Source organism: Cavia porcellus, unplaced genomic scaffold (genome assembly GCF_034190915.1).
Source record: "Cavia porcellus strain 051 isolate PalLab524CR breed Dunkin Hartley unplaced genomic scaffold, mCavPor4.1 scaffold_22, whole genome shotgun sequence".
Lineage (NCBI taxonomy): Eukaryota > Metazoa > Chordata > Mammalia > Rodentia > Caviidae > Cavia > Cavia porcellus.
In genome coordinates this window covers 26,989,259-27,012,712 of record NW_026947505.1, presented here as the reverse complement: position 1 = coordinate 27,012,712, position 23,454 = coordinate 26,989,259, and the positions used below count along the sequence as shown (strand labels likewise).

Sequence of the window (23,454 nt, the reverse complement as noted above, 5' to 3'; positions counted from 1 at the left end):
TACAGACACATGCTGCTATACCTTGCTCTCATTATGTTTCTAACGTATTAAAAAAGATAATAAAGGGCTGGAGGTGTACCTAGTGGTAGACTGCTTGCCCAGAATCACAAGGCCTTGGTATAATTTCCAGTAACACACGTAACACACAAAAGGTAAGAGAAACATTTATATTTTCATAAAAGATAACAAAAGCCAAATTACCAAATTATAGCCACATTCAAACTTTTTTTTTTTAAACAAGAAAATCAGTTCAGGGGCTTTGTATGAACAAAGGATCTTAATCTTCCCCACAGCATTCTCCTAGGGAATCCTCAAAGTAATCAAATTAAGATACTGAATAGAGATAGCTTTTCATGTTTGTTTCCTGTAATTTCCGAGTATCCAGTATCTAGTTTTTTCACTTCTGGGTAAGAGAAAAAGCATTCTGGTCCATTAATTCACCTACTCGCTCCTGGAGGACGTTGACCAACTCTGCTATTACGAAGATGTGAGTATCATCAATATCTTGAATGATGAATTTTTTCCCTAGGGCATTGGATTCATCCAAGTACAGCAGAAATTGTTTCATGGCAGGATCACTGTAGAGTTAAACACACAATTATAAGACATCTTGTGGTTTAACCACACCACAAAGACTTAGGCAGTTATGTTTGTCCCAGTTATGTTTAAAGTTCTGAACTATTACTCAATTTGTCATTTCCTCTCTACTTCAAGTAGTAATGATTTATAGATATGATTTCATTTTAGGACGGAGAATATAAGTTTCAGAGAAAGAGGCCAATGGTAAGATCTCTAAAGACTAATATGTCACTACCAATTAAAAAAAAAAAACTAAAGTATTCCAACTGTGTAGTTCACAGGGCCTAGAATCATAGCAACTTTAACTGATTTAAAAATAAATTCCCTTATCTATTTGTAATGGTTGATAAACTGTGTCAACTTGAGGGTTGAGAAATTTAAGAAGCTTAACTAAGTGACTCAACAGGGGTCCAGGGTCCTCATTTTATAAACATCCTGAGCCTGTGCAAGAGGGCATGGAAATGGTGTGGGTGGACAGCCTGCTTATAATGTAAGGGAGGAAAACAGTCTTACTCCCCCCACTTTTGCTGTTGCTGCTTTTGCTGTCTTCTGCTTCCCTGAAGTACTGCCCCTGTGCCATGCTACCCTGTCTTGGTGTCAGCTGTTTACAGACTGAAACCTCCACAACCTGTGAACTAAATAAACCTTTTTTCTTTCATTTTGGGTGTCGGGTATTTTGTCCCAGCAACAAGAGAAAAGTAACCAAGACACTATCCACAACGATATATTCAAGAAATCAATAATTGTTCATTATTTTGTCTGTGACAAATCAAGTAAAATAATGCTTTGATAAGGCAGGGTTTATAGGAAAAGTTATATCAAGATTTAATTCTGCTTCATCACTCACTTATGTGTCCTTGAATATGTACTTAACCTTCCTTTGTTCCTAGTGAGCATATATAAAAATTGTCATGAAAATTAAAGGCACTAAATACCAAGGACAGTGTTTGGTTTGCATTGTAGGCTAGCTGCAGAGTGGCTTAAATCACCAGAAGTGCATACATGACTGTCCCATTGGTTTTTTATTAATTAGTAAAAAGACCCATAAAAGTGACTAAATTTGTACCACCAATGATTCAATCTGGCAGTAATACGTTAAAAGAAATTCTAGTAGAATTCTTTTAGAATATTAAATTCAAAGAAGAAATCCAAATTTAATTCTTATAATTTTTAGTTTGCAATGAATAGTTTAGTCATCAAAGAAAGAGGAATAAAATTTTTTGGTGGGCATTATTGATTGATAAGAATATGACTTTCTGTTTGTTTTTTGAGGCAGGGTTTCACTATGTAATTGAGATGGTCTTGAACTCACAGTGATCATCCTGCCTCAGCCTCCCAAGTGCTGGGATTACAGGCCTGTCCCACTACATTCAGTGTTTGGTTCTTTGACACAGGATCTCCCGATTTATGTAGTCCAACCTAGTCTTGAACTCAGTGCAATCCTCCTGCCTCCTGAGTGCTGATATTAAGGCCTGTAACACTATACCCAGTGTTAAAATGTGATTCTTAAATAAAAATCTCAAATAATGACAAAAGACACTTTAAAATCTAATTTAAAAAAGTGTTTAGCAAAAGATGACTATAAAAATGGCAAGTTGAATACAGATTTTTGTAATTTTCCAAGAAAATATAATTTTATTCACTCTTTTCATGTGTTGAAGAATGTCAAAATCAGAAGCAAAGACAACAATATAAAACAGGCCAGTGTAAGTTACTGAAAACAATAGTATACTTCTTTCAAGGACAAGTATTAAATGAAGTTACCACAGGATTTATTTTGAAGATTAGAAGAATAAGGGCCTTGGAAATGATCTGAATGCTTACTGGTGACATGATTTAATATACAAACTAACTTTAAGGATCACATAGATTAGAGCGATCAAAAGGTAAGGTCAGAAACAGGGAAACATGTATGGAGTGATCTAAACAAAGAAAATAATAATTTGGGCTTGTGGTATAAGTGGAAATGAAAAGTGGTTGAATTCTGGTAACAATCTGCAGACACTAGTAAGGATCTTTTGGAGAGCAGAGACTCAGAATTTTGGTCTGAGCAAATGAAAAGATGGAGCTGTGTTTTACCAAGATGAGAAGAATACAAGTTTGCACATGAGATCAAGAACTTAACTTTTAGGCATGTTACATGTGCCATGTCTATTATACCCAAGTGAAGAAGCTGAAAAGCTGGATATACAATTCTGGAAATGACTGGTGAAGAATAAAATTCAATATTGACATGTAAATGTACTCAAAGTCAGCAAGAGGGCAAATATAGTTACAGAAAGAGCCCAAGGACCTCCTAGACATTCCAGTATCAAAATGTTGGAAAAAAAGAAAAAGAATAAAGCAAAGGAAATGATGAAGAAATGATCACTGAGATAAAGAAAATCTCAAAATTCTGGAGCTCAATGAACAAAGGCTACTCAGAAAGAGGAGGTGATCAATTGTGTCCATGCTGCTAATAGGAAGACAAGGACCAAAAATGACCACTGGATTCAGAATGTTACTGAGCTTGATCAGAACAATTTGGATGAGCGGTGAGAAAGCCTGTCTAAAGCAAGTCTCAGAATTGGACAGCAGTTAGAGAAAGTGAACAGAAAAATGTCTGAGAGATTTCACTACAAGCAGAGGAGTGGAAATATAAAGAGATGTGGGAACCAAAAGGTGGGAGGACAACAAGTTGCAGGTCTGGTGCAGTTGAAGAAGAAATACGGAACGAATACTAGAGGGAACTGCTTTGGAAAGAAGAGGTAATGATCAGAGTCAGACGTCTGAAAATGAGATTTTAAAGAGATGGCAGTTTTGAAAAGAACAGGTCTAGGTATGACTAGTGAATAAGTGGCTGGGCGTAGTGAAGGACAAGCTCATTGGCACACAGGGACTAGAGAGGATGGAGTACTGAAAGACTGTCCACATAGACACCAAAATCACTAAGGATTTGAGAGGAGAGCTACTAAACTGCTGACAGTAGCCTTCAAAGGAAAACATTCATCAAAGATTTGGGTGTTTGTAGATGATTACAAAGAGGGTTGGTGAGTGGTGCTGACTGAGAACTTGAGATTCATAACTGGGGGTTTCTGTGGAAAAGGGAGAATTTCTCAAAAATGGCAATTAGGAGCAAGATACATGAGTGGGTGGAAGGGGAATGTTCAGAGAAGAGGTTGAAGGTACAGGATCCTGTTACTGTTATCTTACTGTGGGCTGAAGAGTGTGTGGAAAGGATTTTGTGGGGGAGGTAGGAAATATATTGAAAGTAGATGAACGGAGACATAAGACAATGAGAATACAACTGATGATGGATGGGTTTGGAGTCTGACTTTTTGGGGGAAATGAAAAACAGGAAAAGTAGACATAAAGTGCATGACAATGAGGGTCTCAAAGCAGAAGAATATGGTGATGGATTGAATGTTTTACAAAGATTTAAACAGATACAGAAAATACTAAATTTCACATTTTTAGAACTGCCTAATTTTGGCAATTACACAGTATAAAAAATTTTTTGCCAGGGATTTAGCTCAGCAACATAAGCACCTGCCTGGCAAGTGCAAGGTCATGAGTTCGATCCCCAGTACCAAACTAAATAAACTAAATAAATTTTTGTAAAGCAATAAACTATATATTAAGAAATCTTGGTTGGGGATTTAGCTCAGTGGCATAAGCACCTGCCTTGCAAGCAGGCGGTCGTGAGTTCGATCCCTGGTACCGATAAAAATGAAAAAGACAAAAAAAAGGAAATCTCAACAAGGCAAACACAAAGAGCTTAGCGAAAAATTCTAGAAGGAAACTTGGGTTTACTAAATCAATTTAATCGGGTATTTTCACACTGTATTACAGAAAGAATAATGAGATTGCTATTAGGAAGAAACCAGTTACATTATACTCAGATTGTTTAAAAACTTTTCCTTGACTATATGGGGGCGGGATTAGGGTAAGGAATAAAATAGCAATTTTTTTTTTTTTTATCGGTACCAGGGATTGAACTCACGACTCCCTGCTTGCAAGGCAGGTTCCTATGCCGCTGAGCTCAATGCTTAGCTCCTAAAATAGCAATTTTTAGGAGTAAACAGGTATGAGAGCTGGAGGACTAGGAAGGCAAAACTCCTCAGCTTAGTGCTCTATAACCAAATAACTTCCTCCATTCCCTACAAACAAGGGATAAGGTGCCACCTCACCACCACGTGGTGACACTGGTGCCCCACAACATTCTCAATATAATCTATAAAAATCACATTTTCTTGGAAGGATACACTTTACACAATAGGATGAATAGTTGTGTTGTAAAATAAAACTTCAGTTCCAAATGTAACACGGTAGTAAAGACAAACAGGACACTATAAAATTGATGTTTAAATGTGATATATTGTTATTGTTGAGCTCAAGGGCATTCATCGATGATACCAATTTATTCTGGTACAAGGGATTGAACTCACGACCTCATGCTTGCCAGGAAGGCACACACTGCTGAGCTAAATCCCTGGCACCAATTTATTCTAAATAATAAGGTGCTATTAAAAGGTATAAGGCAGCAATGGTTAAATGTTTTTGGAATCTAATATCCACACAAATTTTCTAAATGGAATAAATTTCTATCACTTTAATGAAGTAAAACCTAAACCATATTCTTTGCTACTTTGCTGTAAACAGGTTTGAATTTCTATCTCTGTGATGAAGCTTCTCTGAAGTGCTTGCCAAACCAACTCTAATAACCGCACACCAGAGGTCTGCTTTAGCACCGGGAATTGGACTCACACATGTTGGACATATGCTGCTGCTTTAGTAAGCGCTGTGGCTGGCTAGACTTGGGAAAATGCTGGATGTGAAACTGGCAGTCGATGGTGAATCCCAAAGAAAAGTGTTCACTAACTTTGTTTTGACACAGAAGTATAAATTTATAGTTTTTAGTTTTTTAATATCAAAGACTGAACCAGGGGCCTTGTGCGAAGCACCGTTTCTACCACTGGGCCTCCAGTGTCTTGGCCTTAGGTTTTGGTATCTGATAATCTTTGAGATGAAAGAATTTTATTATATCCAAGTGCCTTGATTTTTCAGTTTACTGAAGATAAGCATAAAAAGCCAACATAATAATCTGGCTTACTTGCTTTTTTATATGTGCTGCTGATATAAACACATTTGCTTCTTTATTGTATGCTCTGTTAAGTAAAAATTATAGTAGGCCATCGTTTTGGATTAAAGCTCCTGTACAGACCAAGCTAAAAATAAAAAATGGAATTACTCATGCTAAAGTTCCAAATCACTAAACTGAAACTAATTTCATCTGACCTGCAGAGAAATCAAGATTAGGGAGATTACAGCCAAATTTCCCAAACATTCCAGTTTCAATTGGCATGATAATGAAATGGCTTGTCTTAATCCCTACACATAAATAACCTTGTGTTAACAAGTTGTTTCCTTTTATAATGAATTTGTCTTCTTGTTCCCTTTATATGAAAGTTCTTGTCCTAATAAGACCAAAAAATATATGCTGAGGTTGCTAAAATCCACAGTAAAAATCTTCTATAAAGAAATTATGAAGGCAAAAAACCTGTTACTTTTGCTGTCATATCTGAAATTGCCAAAGTTAAGGCCACAGAGTGTGATAAATGGTTAGTTAAGATGAACAAGGCATTAAGTTTTCAGTTAGGTCTATTTGTAGTTATGGGCATTTAGAGGATTAAAGGGGCAAGTACTGTACTCTAAACTGGCAGTCTTTCCACCACTCCACTAAATCAGTACTAAATAAGTATCAATGGTCTCATTTCACATCTCATCAGTACAACTAATTCACCTCTCTGAAACATATCCTGCCTTAGATTCCTTCCTAGCTTACTGGCTATTTTCTTTTTCATTGACTTTGTTGGGATTTCCTTGTCAAAAGTCTAAATCTGCACTATCAGCAAATTGGCCTACTAGTCATATTTCATTACAGAGCAGTTGAAATAATGATTAGTCTCTGTACTATGTGCTGTAAAAGCAAGCTATATTAACTTTTTTACAAGACTAGTGTATATATATATATATATATATACATATATATATAGGATATCTTGAGCTAAACCATTTCATGTTTTTTACATTTTAATGTGACCAGCAGAAAATTTAAAACTACATATATGGCTTGACTTCTATTTCTGTTCTTCTCTCTAAATGGTGGAGGTATCCTAGGGCTTGCCCATCTTCCTTCCCCAGCCTTGCCATCACAGTGAACAGTACTGTCAGCTATGAAATGGACCACATTAGGGGCACAGAAAGGCAGGTAATAGTAATTTCAGACAATAAGTGTGTCCCCTGGGCAGGGATTCTAGATAAGAGAATTACTGGTGTGGCTAACAATCAAGTGAAGACTAAGCAACATTGATTGAACAGTTCAGGTTTCAAACTGGGTGAAGAATAAGCCTTATGTATTAGACTGCTTTAAGGAATTCAACTCTGCCCATTATAGTTTTTAGTTCTTCCTTTGAAAGATATGGAAAGGAGTTAGTCTGTCTCTGTGTCTCCTGATAGGTATTGTACTGGGGGAGGGAACCCAGGACCTCTGAGAGACATGCTCCCAGTCTCCTGGAGCCCGACTTTATAATTTTGAGACAAAAAATCTCACTTTTATCTTTCTCTAAAGACCAGTTGATAATGATGAAGATTTCTACAAATTCCTGAATTGTGCAGGTGTTAAAATTCCAATCATTCTCTGATGGCTTGAGAATACAGCCCTGTTTCTCTCATAGGATTACTCGAACAAATATGCTACCATAGGTCAAAAAATCACTGGACACAGCCATTTATGACAGCCTATGTGTGTAATCAATGCTATTTGGGAGGCTGAGGGAGGAGGATTCCTAATTTTGAGTCCACCAAGATCCTGTCTCAAAAAAAGCTGGAGACATAGTCCACTGTTCTGCCAGGTTGAATTTTCGGAAGACACTGAAATTTGGCACCTCAAAGAAATAGTGACAAAATCTGTCCCACAATTTACATAAGAAAACTGAAGCTGAACTTCAGATCTTACAACAAAACACATATGATTTTAGGAAAAGTACATACATATGTAAATCAAGATTCAATATGTACATTTAAAACTCAGAAAATATCAAAATTACTAACCATTCTATTAGCACTCCTTTCAAAACGTTGACCATCTTTTCCCAGTCAGAAGGTGCAGATGTCTTCAAGAATACTAATAAGAGAATAAAAGTGATACAAAATTCAAAAGCATCAACTTCAATATACTTTTCGGATTTACCTTTGAAATGAGGCAAAATGGTGAATTAAATATCTATGAAAGGGGGTTAACAATAAGAAAACACAGCACTTTCATATTTAAAACAAAACTAAAAGGGTCTACTTGGAATATTAACAATACACAAATACTACTTGTAAAGAAATCAATGAACGCCAATGAATGAATCCCAATGAAAGTATACTTCTACATTATTGGTGTGCTAAAACCAACTGCAAAAGTGGTCCGTTTTTCTAAAGGATTTGTCAGCCAGAATAAAAGGCAAAATCCAGGGAGGCAGAAATTACAGAGCTCGAACCATCTCATTTTACAGATAAGACACAGTGAATATTTCGTTACAGTTCAGAAAACAAAAAAGTACAAGCTAGGTTCCAGATCTTGTGTTTCTTCGCTCAACAAACTGCATTCCTCAAGAAAACGAACTCGAAGGACACTGCCTAGCGTATCCCAAATTAATCCTTCTACCTTCACACCTGGAGCGAACAAGTCGCTTCCACGGTAAATTCACTCTAAACAAACGCGTGACAGCCTCCCAGCCCAGCCACAAGAGGCCTGAAGAAGTTGCGTGACATGGCACTGTAACCCAACAGCCGGAAAACTGGCTCTTGGCTTTCCCCGTCTTCCTCGACTTTATTCAGGACACCGCGGTTCGCCACGCACCTCAATTTCCCCCAGTCACTCAGATCGCCACGCACCTCTGCCCACACACGCAGAGCGCCTTCGCGTCGTCGATGCAGTGCGCCTGCGCCCAGCGCCGTCACGCCCAGGACGCTCCTGTGGGCGGAGCGCGGGAGGGGCGGGGCTGAGAGCTGGGCTGGGGCGGGGTCACGTGCGGCCAGCGGCCGGCCGGAGGGTGCAGGGTGAGAGCAGCGCAGAGGTGCTGGCGTTCTTGCTGGTGGTGTCCCCTGAGAGCGGTTGGGGGCAGTCGCAGCCGGCGCCGGGGCAGGTAGGAAGGAGGAGAGGGCTCCTGGGGCTGGCGAGAGGGCTCTGTGCTGTTGAGCGCGGCGGGGGAGTGGCGTGGGCGGTGACCTGGCCGGAGCGCTCCTGGGGGGGGTGCGCGGTCCCGCAGTGACCCGCTGCCCTGCAGCGGGCGAGAGGACCTGTGCCAGGCCCTCCGGAACCTGGGTTTTCTTTCCGGTTCGCTGCGCTTCTCTGGTAGTTAACCAGGCCTGTGGTAGAGCGCCTGCCGGGAGGCGCATCAACCCGATGGGGTAGTCACGAAGCGATGAGGAGGAGGAAACAGCCTCATCCCTCACACCTGCGCCTTCTAAACCACAGCTTCTGGTTCCTTTCTGGCTCTGGAATTTGAGTAGATTGAGCAATGAGGAGGGCCCAAAAATCATTTTACAGTGAAACTCCAGGAGATTTTTTTATTTTTAAAAAAATTTTAAAGAGAATAAAACCAATCAAAACAAGACAGTGTAACTGACACAGGATTTCAAAACAGTATAATAGGGAGTCAACATAGTTACCATAATGCCTTTTGTCTTCCAAATACCTGCCCATACCTTCAGATGTAATAAAAAAAAAAACAATAGAACAAAACCAATAAAAACAAAACAATGAATGCAAAATAAGACTTCAAAAAAGATAGTAGTAAATCCAAAATGAGACTCCAGAAGATTCTAAAATTAATTCCTTTGGTAGTCTTATCGAGGACTCTTTTTACCAATTGGGGTCTTGCTTTCCTTTTCTTAGGTTGAATTGTACTTCTACAGTTAAGCTCATGCTGGTTTTGTTTCCTATGTTTGTGTGATCTCCACCTCCTTTTTTTGCACCCTGCCACACTGAGAATTGAACACTGGGCCAGGTTGGCCTCGATTTACATTCCTTCTGCCTCAGCCTTCCAGAGTGCTGGGATTACAGGTATGGGCCACCGCACCTGGCTGTGTGAGCTCTTTTTTTTTTTTTTTTTTTTTTTCTTTTTCTTTTTTATCGGTACCGGGGATTGAACTCACGACTGCCTGCTTGCAAGGCAGGCGCTTATGCCGCTGAGCTAAATCTCCAGCCCCGCTGTGTGAGCTCTTAGGAACCTAGCTTGTCCCTTTTACTTTCCCTCGAATCTTCTCCAATTGGTTTCCATATCTTTTCCCTCTTTTAAAAATTTTCCCCAAGTTCATTTATTCTCAAGTGCCTTTTCTTTGCGTTTTCCTCTTGCCTGCATTTTCTTCCTTGAGAATCAGTAAGGTATCTGAGTTCCTTCACCTTGAACTGCCACTTCTGGGCGCCAAGTGCTGGCCTGATGCCTGCATATTAATGAGCAGTGAGTAATCTTAGCTCCACTTCTCAAATTAATTTCATTTTCGTCTCTCATCCTCTCAAAACCAGTTTTCCTTCCCTTGTTTCTCAAGATCGCCCATATTTAAAGCTTCTACCCATTTATTCAGCAAACATTCTGTGCACCTGATATGTGTCAGACATTATTCTAGACACATGGGATGCAATGATGAACTAATTTTAGTGAAAGCCAAGGGACACTCTGATCAATTAACAAAAAGATACAAAATGTTGATGTGATAGTGAAAAACATTACTTTGGTTAGAAGATACCAGAAATGGCTTTTAGGCGGGGTGTTGGACACACCTTACAATCCTAGCACTCTGGAAGCTGAGGCAGGAGGATTGCTGTGAGTTTGAGGCCAGCCTAAACTGCATAGTGAAACCCTGTCTCAAAAAAGAGTTTAAAAAAAAAAAAAGAATTGGCCTTAAGTTCGGGAAGATTTTTGAGTAAAAATCTTCCATATATCAGCAGTAATTAACCAGAAACTTTAATAATAGATACGGTTCATAATGGCATTCAAAATGAAGGTATCTGGAAATGGGTTAGACTACAAACTAAGTAGTTCTATAGGGAGAAAGTTATGATCCTGTATTGAAACACATAGAAGACCCAGTAAACGAAAAGATGTATAATATTTGTGGATGGAACGAATCAGTATCAAAAAGATGGTTTCACCAATTCTATAAATTTAGTGCAGTACCAATTAACAACACTATGGTTTTTCCTGCAACTTGACATATTAAAGCAAAAACTTATATGGAAGCTAGAGAACAGCTGAGTGCAGTGGTGCATGAGTATACTCCAGCTACTCAGGATGCTAAGAAGGATGCTTGTAAATTTGAGGCCAGCCTGAGCAGTATGACAGGACCCTGTTTGGTATTTTATTTTTTGGTTTTTTGAGGTTAGGGTGTTGCTGTGTAGTCCAGGCTGACCTTGAACTCAGGATGTAGCCCAGGCTAGCCTCAAACTGCAGCAATCCTCCAGTCAGCCTCTCCTTAGAATTGCTCTTTTGTTCTCTACATAGATTTACTATAATCACACCCTAATCCCTAAAGCCCTTATTTTAAGGAAAGATTGTCTAATAGTCCTAGCTAGCTTTGAACTCATGATCCTTGTGCTTTAACTTCCTGAAGAGTAGCATTTCAGGTATGTGCCCCTACACCCAGCTGTCAAAATTCTTTTAAATATATATTGACAAGACGACTCTAAAATTATATGACAGTATCAAGGATGTAGAATATTCTAGTCCATTTTAAAAGGGAAGAAAACAACAAAAGGGAAGAACAAAGCGGAAGATCTTATATAACTAGCTTCAGCACTTAAAACCACAGTAATCAAGATAAGTATGATACATATATATGAGATGTACAAATATTGTAGATGTATATATACAAGATTTTTAAATCATATGCAGTCGCTTCAGTGGGGAAAGGAAAAAAAAGATCTTAAGAAAACTGTTTCACCAAAATTTTTTTGGAACTGTTTGATACACATATAGGAGAAAATTCAATCTCAATTCATTCAACACATAAAATTTAACTTGAGGTGAATCACAGATTTAAATGTAAAAGCTAAAACAGTGTCTTTAAGATAAAATCATAGGATGCTACTGATATAGGGGAATGAAACTCCAATTTACTGTATGTCTAGTATGAGTTCGTGTTCTATAAAATTGAAGAATGAATTTTAGGAACAGAGATTTAAGAGTGGAATATACAGGGGCTGGGGATTTAGCTCAGCAGCATAAGCACCTGCCTTGCAAGCAGGCAGTTGTGAGTTCGATCCCTGGTACTGATAAAAAAAAAAAAAAGAGTGGAATATATTTATTGAGAAAAAGGGAGGGTCCCGAGTGGGTTCTTATAGGGGCTTTTATAGAGTAAAATCATGAGGTGATATGGGTCCAAGGTGGGGAAAAATGGGAACTTGCAGAGTGAGCATGTGGCGGAACAGAACTGTGGTCAATAAGATTAATTGCTTAGGTAGATTGATTACATTAGGAGCAAATGGGGGAGCAAGTCTCATACTAAGCGGGCAGGCTTAACAGCAGTGAATCTTCCTGTAGCATGGTGGAATGCTGACTCCTGACTTCCTAAGGGTGATGGAGAACTATTTGGACTGTCCATCCTTAGGATATAGTTGTATTTGCTTTGCGTTTTGTCTTGAGATCTGGCCCACAGCAGGAGGTGATTGTCTCTTGTAGGGCTGCAAGGTATCTGGTTTTTTTTTTTTTTTTTTTTTTGTCTTTTTCTTTTTTATCGGTACCGGGGAATCGAACTCACGACTGCCTGCTTGCAAGGCAGACGCTTATGCCGCTGAGCTAAATCCCCAGCCCCACTGCAAGGAATCTGAACTTCTGCTCTAGCTCCCTTGAGGGCGCAGCCCTGACTGCCTATAATGTTTCTAACTAACTTGTTGCCTGTAACTCGACATAAGGAAGGCAACACTTTTTTAGAATACAGAATTCAGTAGCCATGGAAAAATAAAAGCAGTTTTTTTGTTTTTATAAAAGAGGTTTTTGTCAAAATAAAAATTCCTGGGGCTGGGGGTTTAGCTCAGCGGCCTTAGTGTCTGTTTGGCAAGCGTGAGTTTGTGAGTTCAATTCCTGGTACAAAACAACAACAACAAACCCAAAAAAACAGATTCAGAAGATTCCTCTTCATTGAAAGATGCCTTTAAATAAGTGAATAGGCAGGGTATGGTGGCATACACCTGGAATCCCACGCTGAGGCATAAAGACTGCTGTAAATTTAAGGTTATCCTGAGCTACATAGCCAGACTCTGTCAAAAAAAAAGTTGCAGGTTTAAACGAGATAGTTGCAATATATGTCTTAAAAAGGTTTTTTTTAATATAAAGATTTGTTTGTAAAATATATAAAGAACTGACAAATCATTTTAAAAATTAAAATTCAAAAGATTCAAACAGGCATTTCACATCATGTGAATGTCTAGCATATATTAAAAAATTACCTAGTTTTCAGAGAACTGCAACTTAAAACCACAAAGAGATACTAATAATGTACTTACCGCAAAGGCTAACATCAGACAAACGGCATCAAACATCAAGATGTGAAGTAATCAGACCCCTTATATTCCTGCTTTGTTGGTTGCAGTAGAAAATAATAGTCATATTGGAAAACAGTTAAATATGAAGTTACATGTACCTGTTCCAGCTGATTGGGAAACTGAGGTAGAAGGATCCCTTGAGCCTAGAAGTTCAAGATCAGTCTGGACAACATTGTGAGACCCCTATCTGTGAAAAAAGGGAGGGGCAGGGGTTGTAGCTCAGTAGTAGAATGCTTGTCCGGCATCTCGAGGGCCTGGATTTGATCCTGACACCACAATATATTCATTGCTGGTACAGCAACATGAGTGATTCACAGGTATATTTTTCAAAGTGAAGAAGGCCAGACTAAGGTTGTATATGTAGGGTCTCATATACATGACATTGTTGCAAAGACAAAGCTATCTGGAAAGAAATCAGATCAGTCATTCACAGATAGGTGATGGAGAGGTTTTTGACTACAAAAGATCATAGAAATCTTGTGGTTGCTAAAACTTTTATGTTTGATTTGATTGTGTTTGTCCTAACCCTTGACTGTACATTGTGCCATCACATTGAGCTGTAGCCTCATCCATTTTTATTCTTTATTTTGAGACAAGGTCTCCCTAAATTCCTAAGTTTCTCAGGCAGGGCTGGAATTTGTGGCCTTCTGTCTCAATCTTCTGGGATTATTAGATAGAAAACAGTGTTTTCTACAGACCAAAATTTTAAGAAATATTGTTTTAGACAATGGAGAATTATCAGAAGATTTTTTCTTGTCTGTTTCTCTCTTTTCTTTCTTTGTTATACTGAGGACTGAGGCTAGCTCTGGAATTGAGCTAGATCCCCAATCCCTTCAAGGGAAATTTCCCAGGCTGGACTTGAACTTTTAATCTTCCAGACCTCAACCTCCTGGAGTGCTGGGATTACAGGCACACATCACCATGCCTACTATTAAAAGAGTTAAACCAAGGAAGTAACATTTCTTTTCTCCATAGACAAGAAAATTCCATGTAAAGTGTAACAGAAGAACTCTGAATTGGAAGAAGGAAGAGGAAAGTCAGTACAAGGGAGAAAGTTGAAACAAGTTAAGGGTTATCAAGACCTGATAGAGATTTAATTGCTTGGGCCTAATGTGCATGTGAAGTCAATTTAACCTAAAAGAGTTTTGAAGGACTAAACTGTCAAGGAAACAGGGACTGGAAAATTTCCTCTTATGAGAAGGAAAGAGGATGTTAACTTGATTGAAAGAGTGGAAGGTTGAACTGTAAATCATTATCACTTGTAGTCTTGGGGTTTTTCATCCATGAAGTATGTACAGCCACAGTTCTACAAATAGTGGTTCCAACCAGGACTTTAAAATAAGTATGTTTAAAGACTAAAGGAAAGTTTAGGAACCACAGATACTGTATCAGTTTTTTGCAACTTTACACACCCTTGTAAGGCTAGTGGCTAAGACATCTGTTTACTGTTGCTTAGAGTTCTGCAGGTTAGTTTGTAGGATCAGCTGGGGTTGGTTAGTCTAGTGTGGCTTCCCATGCCTAGCAGTTAGTTCTGGCTCTCACTTTCTATTTGTATTAAGGGGAATGCTCGATATTTCTCTCATTATCCATCAGACTAATTTAGGCTGCTTTATATGGGGGTGGCTATGTGCACCAGCAGCAAGACAAACCTGAATGTGCCTGTGCTTTTCAGGTCTCAGCTTGTGCCATGTTTCTGCTGTCCTGTGGCCAAAGTCATAGGCCAGTCCCTAGTCATTCAGGGAGGACACTACCAAGGCTTGTAGTTACAGGAAGAACAATAACATAGCTATTTAAAAAAATGACTGCGCTTTAAGACAAAACAAAACAAAATGTATAAAAGGATCAGGCAAGAATGTGAGCCAAATACAGCTAAGCAGAGGATTGACAAATTGGAAAATAAATTAAGGGAAACTTTAATGCATGCCAGAGAGAGGAAAAGGTAGAAAATATGGAAAAAGTTGAAATTTGAAGAGTAGAGTAAAAAGTCTAATATACATTTATTCATAATGTTAGAAGGAAAAAAATGAATGGGGGTCAGAGTTTAATCATTAAAGAGCACTGAAGAATTGAAGAAAGATATGAGTTCTGAGATTGCAAGTACACACTTACATCCTGAGCAGGATATATAAAAATGAACCCATACAGAAGACATAAAATAGAAAATTGTAAGAACATATTTATTTTTGGCTTTTTGAGACAAAGCCTCACTGTGTAGTTCAGGCTGGTTTTGAACTTGCCGTGTAGTTCAGGTTGGCCTCAAATTCATGGTGACCCTCCTGCCTCAGCCTCCCAAAGGCAGGGATTACAGGTGTGTGCCACTACCTAGCCTCTTCATTATTTTATAGATGAGGAAAGTAAAGGACAGAGAGGGAAATTAACCCATGATTTGTTTAAAAAATGTAACTTTTAAACTAGATATGGTGAGGTGACAGCACAGAGACAACTGCTTTGAAAAACTGAGTTTACTACTAATAGTTTCCAAGGGATAGTGGGCACTCTGTGCAGGGGCCTGTCGGGGAGCTACTAGGGTCGTAGGGACACACAGCTGTGCCTGTGGGTTTTGTAAGAACGAATGAATGAGACAGGGTAGGTAAGGGTTGAGTAGTGTGCATAATTTTAGCAGGCTCTGCCCTAGTTGTTTGGCACCTTCCCCTTGGGTGGTTTAGGCTCAGGGGAATGCTGGCTTGCTATGTAAGAGTTTGATAAAGGAAATAGAGGGGTTATGGACTTCAGTTTGGTTACTTTGGATATGAAAGGTGAGCTAGTAGGCAAGGTCTTTGTTACCCTTAGTGATTAGCCCTGCAGGGCAGGTACCCTTGGGTACACAAGACTGTGAAGTCAAGCATTAAAAAGAAAATCATGAAGCGAGGTGTGGTGGCACAGCTACTCAGGAGGCTGAGGCAGGAAGAGCACAGGTTCTAGGTCAGCTTAGGCAATGTAGCAAGACGCTAAAAAAAAAAAAAAAAAACCACTGTAGCTCAGTGGTAGGGCGCTGGTCTAGCATGCTTGTTTAAGACCTTGGGTTCAATCTCCAGTAGCAAAAAAAAGAGGAAAAAAGGAAAGAAAAAACCCAAACCAGCAAAACAAAAACCCAAAAAACCAAATTGCAGGTATACTGGTTTTGACATCAGGTAGCATGTTCTACAGAATACATTCTGAGCCTCTTGGCTGTTGTTTTGCCTTCAAAGAAACAATAATTAAACTTAACCACAGATTTCTTTTGGGCAAGAAGAAATACCATTATATGCAGATGGAAACTTAATGCTGTTCTAAACCCTATATCCAGAATTTAAAAGACAGGGTTTTTTTTGAGCATGTTTGAAATAAGTCTGAGTGTTAATGCATAGACCCTCTTGAAAAAAGCTTGTATCAAAAGATCTGCAGCACCTTCATCAGGAACAATTTGAACCCAGAAGGAAAGTGTGGATACCATGAGCAATAGTAAGGAAAGAAACTGATAGAACCTTGGTGAATCTCCACAGTGAAGGGATTGAACCCAGGGCTTTTGCACTGAGCTTCATTCTCAGCTTTTTTTTTTTATTTTATTTAAGGAGAAAAAGGAAAAAAAGCAGAGAAAGGGTACAAGTTATACAGATTTACAGAAAAAAAATAAACAGTAGGAAATCACTAGTTAATGGATTACATATTGTCATCGTAGAAATAGTTGTTCAAGTTACAAAATTAAAGCTTATAAAGTGGACATTCCAACAGTGAGACTGCAAACAGTTCTGTTCAATGATCCAACAAAACTCAATAATATTATCTATCTTATACACTTAAATATACATGCAGTTATATCGTTTAGAGCACTTTCTTTTCCTCTTTTGTACAATGACAATTACACATTTTGGGTTTTGTGGCTCCCACAGTTCTTATTACTTTTTTGGAAGGGAATAGAACCAAATGTGACATAACAGAACAGAGTCAGTCAAATCAAAAGGGTGGACATAATAATGTAAAAGCATAATATAAAATGATCCACAATGGTTACCATGATGCCTCCCGCTATCTGTAATAGAATTGCCTATATTATCAGTTATAATAAAATTGAACAAAATAGTAAAGAACGAAACCAACAAAACCAAAACATTGGAGACATTATAGGTCTTCAAAAGTAGATAAGAGTCAACCAGAATGGGCGTCATAATGAATCCCACTATCTTCATAGCTGTTGCCTAAACTTTCAAACCTGGTACTATCAAGCAAAACAGAATAGAGGAACATCAGTCAAAAAAAGATGATGAGAGCAATACAGGACTTTAAATCAAGATAATGGGAAGTTAAAGTGGGTTACTATAATATATCCTGCTATTTTAAAATTTATTTTTCCCTTAATTAAAAGGATAAAAATAAAAAAGTAAATAACAAAATGGAGATTGAGATAAAAGAGGGCATAACAGCAAAACAGCGCAGAAAAAAACATAACCATTTAAGCAAAATAGTGTTTCACCACAAGATAATTCCAACATAAAAGTAGTTACCATATTGTCTCTTTCCTTGAAATCTTTGAGTATAACTTCGTATACTGTAGCATCAAATATATCAAAACAATGTAAAACCATTTAAGAGGGTGACAGTATTACAGGGTATTTAGAATCAACTAACAGAAAATGAACAATGGTTTCTGTATAATCTCCTTGTCTATAAAAGTTTTTGTTTATACTATCACATATAATAAAATCCAATAAGATACAACCTGTTTAGACCAATGGAGAAAGAAGAACAAAAGCTTGATGAGACTTCAAAACAAGATGATACTAAATCAGTATTACCTATTATGACATCATTTTCTCCAAAATAGCTGTTCCTATCATCCAACCTTCTCTGCCTCATTTCTGTTGAGCTCTTTTTCTGTCATTAGCTGTCAGTTTGTCTTCATTTTGTTTTCTGGTCCATTCATTGTGGCCTCTCTGCCACTATTTCTGGATTCTTTGTATTTTTCTTTTTTAGAATATCCTGCAGTATTCACTGTAGAGTTGAATTGGTGGTTGCATATTCCCCTAGTTCCTCTTTATCCTGGAAGCACCTTGTTTTTCCATCAGTTTCCAGGGATAGTTGTGCAGGATATATCAATCTTGGCTGGAGATTATTATCTTTCAAAGCTTGAATTATTTCCCCCCACGCTGTTCGTGATTTGATGGTTTGTGCCGAGAAATCTGCTGTAATTCTGGTGGGTGTTCCCTTGTAAGTGATCTGTTTCTTGTCTCTGACAGCTTTTAGTATTCTGTTCTTGTATTGGATTTCTGGAATTTTTATTATTATATGCCTGGGTGTAGCTCTGTTTGGGTTGTACGTGGCTGGGGTCCTGTATGCTTCATACAACTGAGTATCTTTACCTTTTGCTAAGTTAAGAAAATTCTCCTGGATTATTTTGGTGAGTAGCTTTTGTAGTTCATTTGTGTGTGTCTCTACTTCTTCTTTTATGTTCTTAATTCTTAAGTTATAGAACCTCTTATCATCTTTTAGTCTTTGTATTATTGCTGTTTGTTTCTTTGTTATTTTTAAGAAGTTTTTCATTTCATGCTCCCATATTACAAATCTGCCCTCCAGTTCAGATAATCTGTCCTTAGTTTCTTTCAAGCTGTTATGCCAGTTTTCGATAGTTTTTAGTTTCCTGGTAGTCTCTTTGAACCTGCTTCATGTATTCTATGCTTTCTCTATTTTCTCCATCAAACAATTCTCCCCTCTTTTTCTGTTCTTCCATTCCACCATCTGTTTTTTCTTGGGTGGTGCTTAACATTTCTCTAACTATTCTGCTTATGTCTAGCTTCAGGTCATTAATAACTTCATTCCTGAACTTGTCTATGAGGCTCTGGAGATAGCACTTTATATCTATTGGTGCTGTGTCTGCTATTGCATGTTTCTCAGGATTGGGGGCCGAGGACCCTTTCTTGTTGCTCCCTCTTCCCATGTTCTTTGTTCCTTATATATGCAAGCATATATAGGAGGCCCAGTTTCCTTCCCTGTCAGCCAGTCTGATTGAATTGTGCTGGCTAGGTTTTCCCACCTACCGCAGTGCACCAGGAAGTTGCAGACCAGGCAGCCTATGCGGGGCCTGCCTCTCCAGGTCAACCTACCTTCAGGCACTGGGACCTGGGTTGTGCTAGCCTACTGTGTCTCAGCCAGCAGCGTCAGGTAGACTAGGCACTGCTTACCAATCCTGCTTGAGAAGGGGATACATGACTGAAGTCACTACAGCACCCTGTTCCCGCAAGTCTGCCCGGTCCCAGAATGTCATCTGTTGGAGTCTCCTAGACCGTGGAAGAGTCCCAGTTTCTCTCACTCACCACAGGTCAATGCACAGCTCCCCGCCCGTCCTGCTTTCAACTCCATTCGATTCCCGTTCTCAGAGCTTTCGCTCGTCTCTCTCCCTGCGGAGCCAATGTAGACACAGCAGTGGCGACGGGAAACCCAAATCACGGCTTCCAATGGCGCAGGCTCCAGCTTCCACACTGAGGCTTTTCTGTTCCTGTTATAGCACCAGGATTGCATTCCCAGGTGGTTTCTCTCAGCCCAGTTAGTTCTTGGGTCAGCAGGGCATATCTCCACTTGCTTATGATTCCTTACTCCGCACCATTCCTGAATTCTAAGCTGGGTGTTTCAGAGAGCCTCCATAGCTGCTGCTATCTGTCCGCCATGTTCTCCGAAGTCCCAGCTTTTTTTTTTTTTTTTCTTTTTCCTTTTTATTGGTACCGGGGATCGAACTCATGACCGCCTGCTTGCAAGGCAGGTACTTATGCTGCTGAGATAAATCCCCAGCCCAAATCTTAGCTTTTTTTTTTAATACAGGATCTTACTAAGTCACCAAGTTGCCTATGCTCGGATTAAATTTTCAGTCCTCCTGCTTCAGGTTCCCTGAGCTGGGATTGTGGACATGTGCCACCTGCAGCATTAGTATTTAAAAACTGAGTGGAGGCCACCCATAAACCCATTCAGTAAGGTCAGTGAGTGCAGGGGCTCAACATTCACGTCTCACATTCCTGTCTGTAATAGGTAGTTGGTGCTCAATAAATGTTTGTTGAATGATTGAGAAAAAGTAACCAAAGATGTGAGAATAAGAAAAGACAGTGTCAGTAGTAGCTAGAAAGGGAGAAAAATAATCATAAAGGATGTTTGTATAATTTTTTATAGTAGGTATCAAGATCAAAACATTCATTAAGTAAAATACAAGTTGGTTGGTGTTCAAGCTTTGTTGTTTTGTTTTTGTCTTTGAGACAGGGCTCATTGTATTATGCAAGCTGGCCTTGAACTCACATTGATCTCTTGCCTCAACCTCCCAAATCCTGAAATTACAGCTCACCCAAGCTTTGTTTGGTTTTGTAAGCACATATTATTAAAGTTTTTATATTTTTACCACTATTTAAGTCTCACAGGAAAGTGACAACAATCCATTAGACAAGTGGAAAATAAGATACAGTGTCCTTTCAAAAAGAACCTTTCCTCCTATACCTTTTGCCAGATTTGGTTTGCTTAGCCACCAGTTGACACGATGGAATCACAGTTAAGAAACAGCTTGAAGTCTTTTTGTTTTGTATTACCTCTAACAGATGTTTGTTTGTGTACACCAAGTGATTTTCCTCTAATCCCTATAAAGCTGCTAGCAGTTTTTAATATGTTGACCCGAAGAACCATTTCCTCAAGGCATCTTCTTTCTACCCTTTTAGCAAAATGAAGAAAAAAAAGTTTAAATTTCCAGAGACAGTCTAATATGGTTCTAGAATATCAAGTTGCTGTAGAAGCTTTCATTATATTTTGATCATTTTGGTGTAGTTGGTAAATAAGTCAGCAGTAGTTGTTCTTTGGTAGCATACCAGCTGTTTCAAAGCTTTTAAAGAATGTTGGTGCTGACCCATGCCTACAATCCTGGCACTCGAGAGGCTGAACTGAAGCCCAAACTGAACTACACAGCAAGACCCTGTCTCAGGAGAAAGAAAGAGAGAGAGAGTTGGGATACGCTCTTTAAGAAGCTAGAGAAAAGCTAAATAATTCTGTGGATTGTCTAAATATGTCTTCTATGCAGAGCTGGTTTTCATTTGTGTGGGGCCTTTAGTCGTCAAGATAAATGTGCATTATATATACACATAGGGTCTGATAACACAGTAAAAGTCTAAATTGTAAAAACATGTATCACAGTAAGAGATACTCGGCCCATTAGCCCCTCTCAGAATACCGTTCTTTGCTTTGAACATGCCTATGCCATTGTTGCTGCATTTCGAAGCAGTTCTGTAAGTCCTCTTTCTACAGTGTCTTTAGCTGTAGTGTTGTGGGTATCTCGACCATGAATTGATTCAAAACATTTGCCTTTGTGGTCATTTTGACTTTGGGAAAGACCCAGAATATGCAGTGTCAGACCCACTGAATCAGGTAGATGAGGTCTTACCACAGTGTTTTTATGAGTCTGTCTTTCTGTTGGATGGCACTCAGTAGCACCGTTTGTTGAATGTTTTTTTTTTAATCACATGTCATAAAGACACTTGAGAAAGAGGACTTCCACAACTGCTTCAGAAAGTGTTAAGAATGATCAAAGAGGGATAGTTCAAGGGATGCAAATGTGATATGTCTTAGTGTAGTAAATTTTAAACATTTAAACAGTCAAGTATTTCGATCACTCCTTGTTTGTATTCTTAAAAACATTTTAAAAATTCTCATTCTTACTTTTCTGGTTTCCTGTTAATCACTACTCAAAATTGGACACAATTTGAAGAATAAAGCACTAGCAAAATTTATGCTAGTAAATCTGTTTTTAAGAGTGAAACATTTTTTAATAGAAAAGATTTTTTTCCATGTCTTGAAAATTTGAACTCTGTAGGCAGTCTACTGTGATAGTAGTATGTTCTAATAATTTTAAAAGTGGTAGCAATTTGATACTAAATTAAATTTGTTGTAATTGTTCTACTTATATAGAATGTCCTTGGCTTATTGTGTCATCTGTTGCAGAAGACTAGGAACCTCTATGCCCTCACCAAAAAGGCGTACATACTGGAGAGATATCCGTGAGTACAAGCAACAGTTTTTTATTTATTTTGTTTTTTATAAATAGTGATGACGTTATGGCTAGTTTTCCAGAGTAGGCCACAAAAATGTTTAAAATCATGAAAAGTCTCAGATTTATGTCTTTCTGTACTAATGGTCCATCTCAAATTTGTAAGCCCAGAACCAAATATGATCATTTTTCTTGGGGATTCTCTTTCCTCCTTTATTTTTCCTGTCAAATTTGTACTTATCCTTCTAAACCAAGATACCACTGTTTTCTTAGTTAGCAGATAGTTATTAAGCTCTTAAGGTGTCAGTTGAACACAGTGTTATACATCTGTAATCTCAGCACTTGGGAGGCTGAGGCAGGAGAATTGCTGCAAGTTTAAGATCAGTGTGGGCTACATAGTGAGTTCAAGACCAGCTTGCACTCAAAAAGGGAAATAACAAATGAGCAAACACTCTCAAACCTGTGGTGCCAGCACCTTTATTAGGTTCTGGAAATACAGCGGTGAGCAAGGAAAGCAGCCCTTACCTTACTGTGACTTCGGGTCTGCTTTAACTCCTGCCTCCCCTAGTGTCTGTAGCCAGGCTTTCCTGACATCCTAGGCCAACTTTAATCTGCTCCTTAGCATTCGGGAGAATGAGTATTGAACTTGTTTAATTACCTGACTTCTTTCATAGACTGTAAACTGTGTGAGGGTAGTTACTTGTTTATCGTTATATCCTATTTACTATTCTATGTGGCATATAGAGGGTGTTCGTCTAGTGTTTTCTTTTTTTTGAATGGAAGAAATATCTTGCCTTCTCTGACCATTGTTTATTTGTAAAATGAGAAGACTGGATTAGCTCATCTTTCATTTATTTGACAGTAAGCTATGTTTATCAGCCATCAACCATATAGTAAATAGTTTTCTCAGTCCCCAGGATACAACATTAAGTAAGCTCCCCCATCTTTGTGGAGTTTCCTTTTGATTTTTAAAACAGGTCTATTTTTAAGATAGATGCTATTTATCTAGGAAATTCTGACTCTGTATTTAAAATAGAAAAAGAAAAGTGGGAACAGAAAGGGGAATTTTTCTTTTCATATCATCTGCCAGAACAAGCAGTGTGTAAGGCTAACTTTGTCAGGCTTATAAATGAATCTAATGAACATTCTGGAACAGAACTCATTTGTAAATCAGGGACTTACTATAAACTTGTATATTTTAAGCGAGCTACTATTGGCACTTAATCACCAATTACAGCATAATTACTTCGGGAATTAGCATTTTATGTTACCACTTGACAAATCTAATCCCTCAGTGTAGTACTACTTATGCGAGGGAAAA

General features: G+C 38.5%; 2 protein-coding genes across 8 annotated transcripts in view; one reads left to right on the top strand and one right to left on the bottom strand.

Annotated features, from left to right (window-relative positions):
• Serac1 (serine active site containing 1) overlaps positions 1–23,454 on the top strand; it is a 94,649-nt gene that overhangs the window by 25,366 nt on the left and 45,829 nt on the right. For 3 of the 6 annotated variants that reach the window (XM_013151084.3, XM_023564566.2, XM_013151087.2), the window contains one exon: positions 22,055–22,143. In XM_013151084.3, coding sequence (XP_013006538.2) covers positions 22,056–22,143 — 88 coding nt within the window. In that variant the 5' untranslated portion in view covers position 22,055. Of the gene's footprint in view, positions 1–8,621; positions 8,754–22,054; positions 22,144–23,454 lie in introns of those variants that run through there. The other 3 variants (XM_063232956.1, XM_013151085.2, XM_063232957.1) reach the window with 3 other exon arrangements.
• Positions 154–8,641, bottom strand: Gtf2h5 (general transcription factor IIH subunit 5). 2 transcript variants are annotated; one of them, XM_005003134.3, is made up of 3 exons: positions 8,503–8,641; positions 7,672–7,744; positions 154–578 (listed from the first exon to the last, which is right to left on the bottom strand). In XM_005003134.3, exons 2-3 carry the CDS (start codon positions 7,704–7,706, stop codon positions 398–400), a joined length of 216 nt encoding a protein of 71 aa, XP_005003191.1. In that variant the 5' UTR covers positions 7,707–7,744; positions 8,503–8,641; the 3' UTR covers positions 154–397. The 2 variants fall into 2 exon arrangements, with proteins under 2 accessions (XP_005003191.1, XP_003468487.1); XM_003468439.5 differs by having other exon boundaries at positions 8,468–8,606.

Excerpts from the sequence above, each read along its gene's own strand:
- Gtf2h5 (XM_005003134.3), bottom strand. The coding sequence starts at position 7,706 with ATGGTCAACGTTTTGAAAGGAGTGCTAATAGAATG. Across the intron at positions 579-7,671 it reads AAAGGAGTGCTAATAGAATG|TGATCCTGCCATGAAACAAT; the intron begins GTTAGTAATTTT and ends TTAACTCTACAG.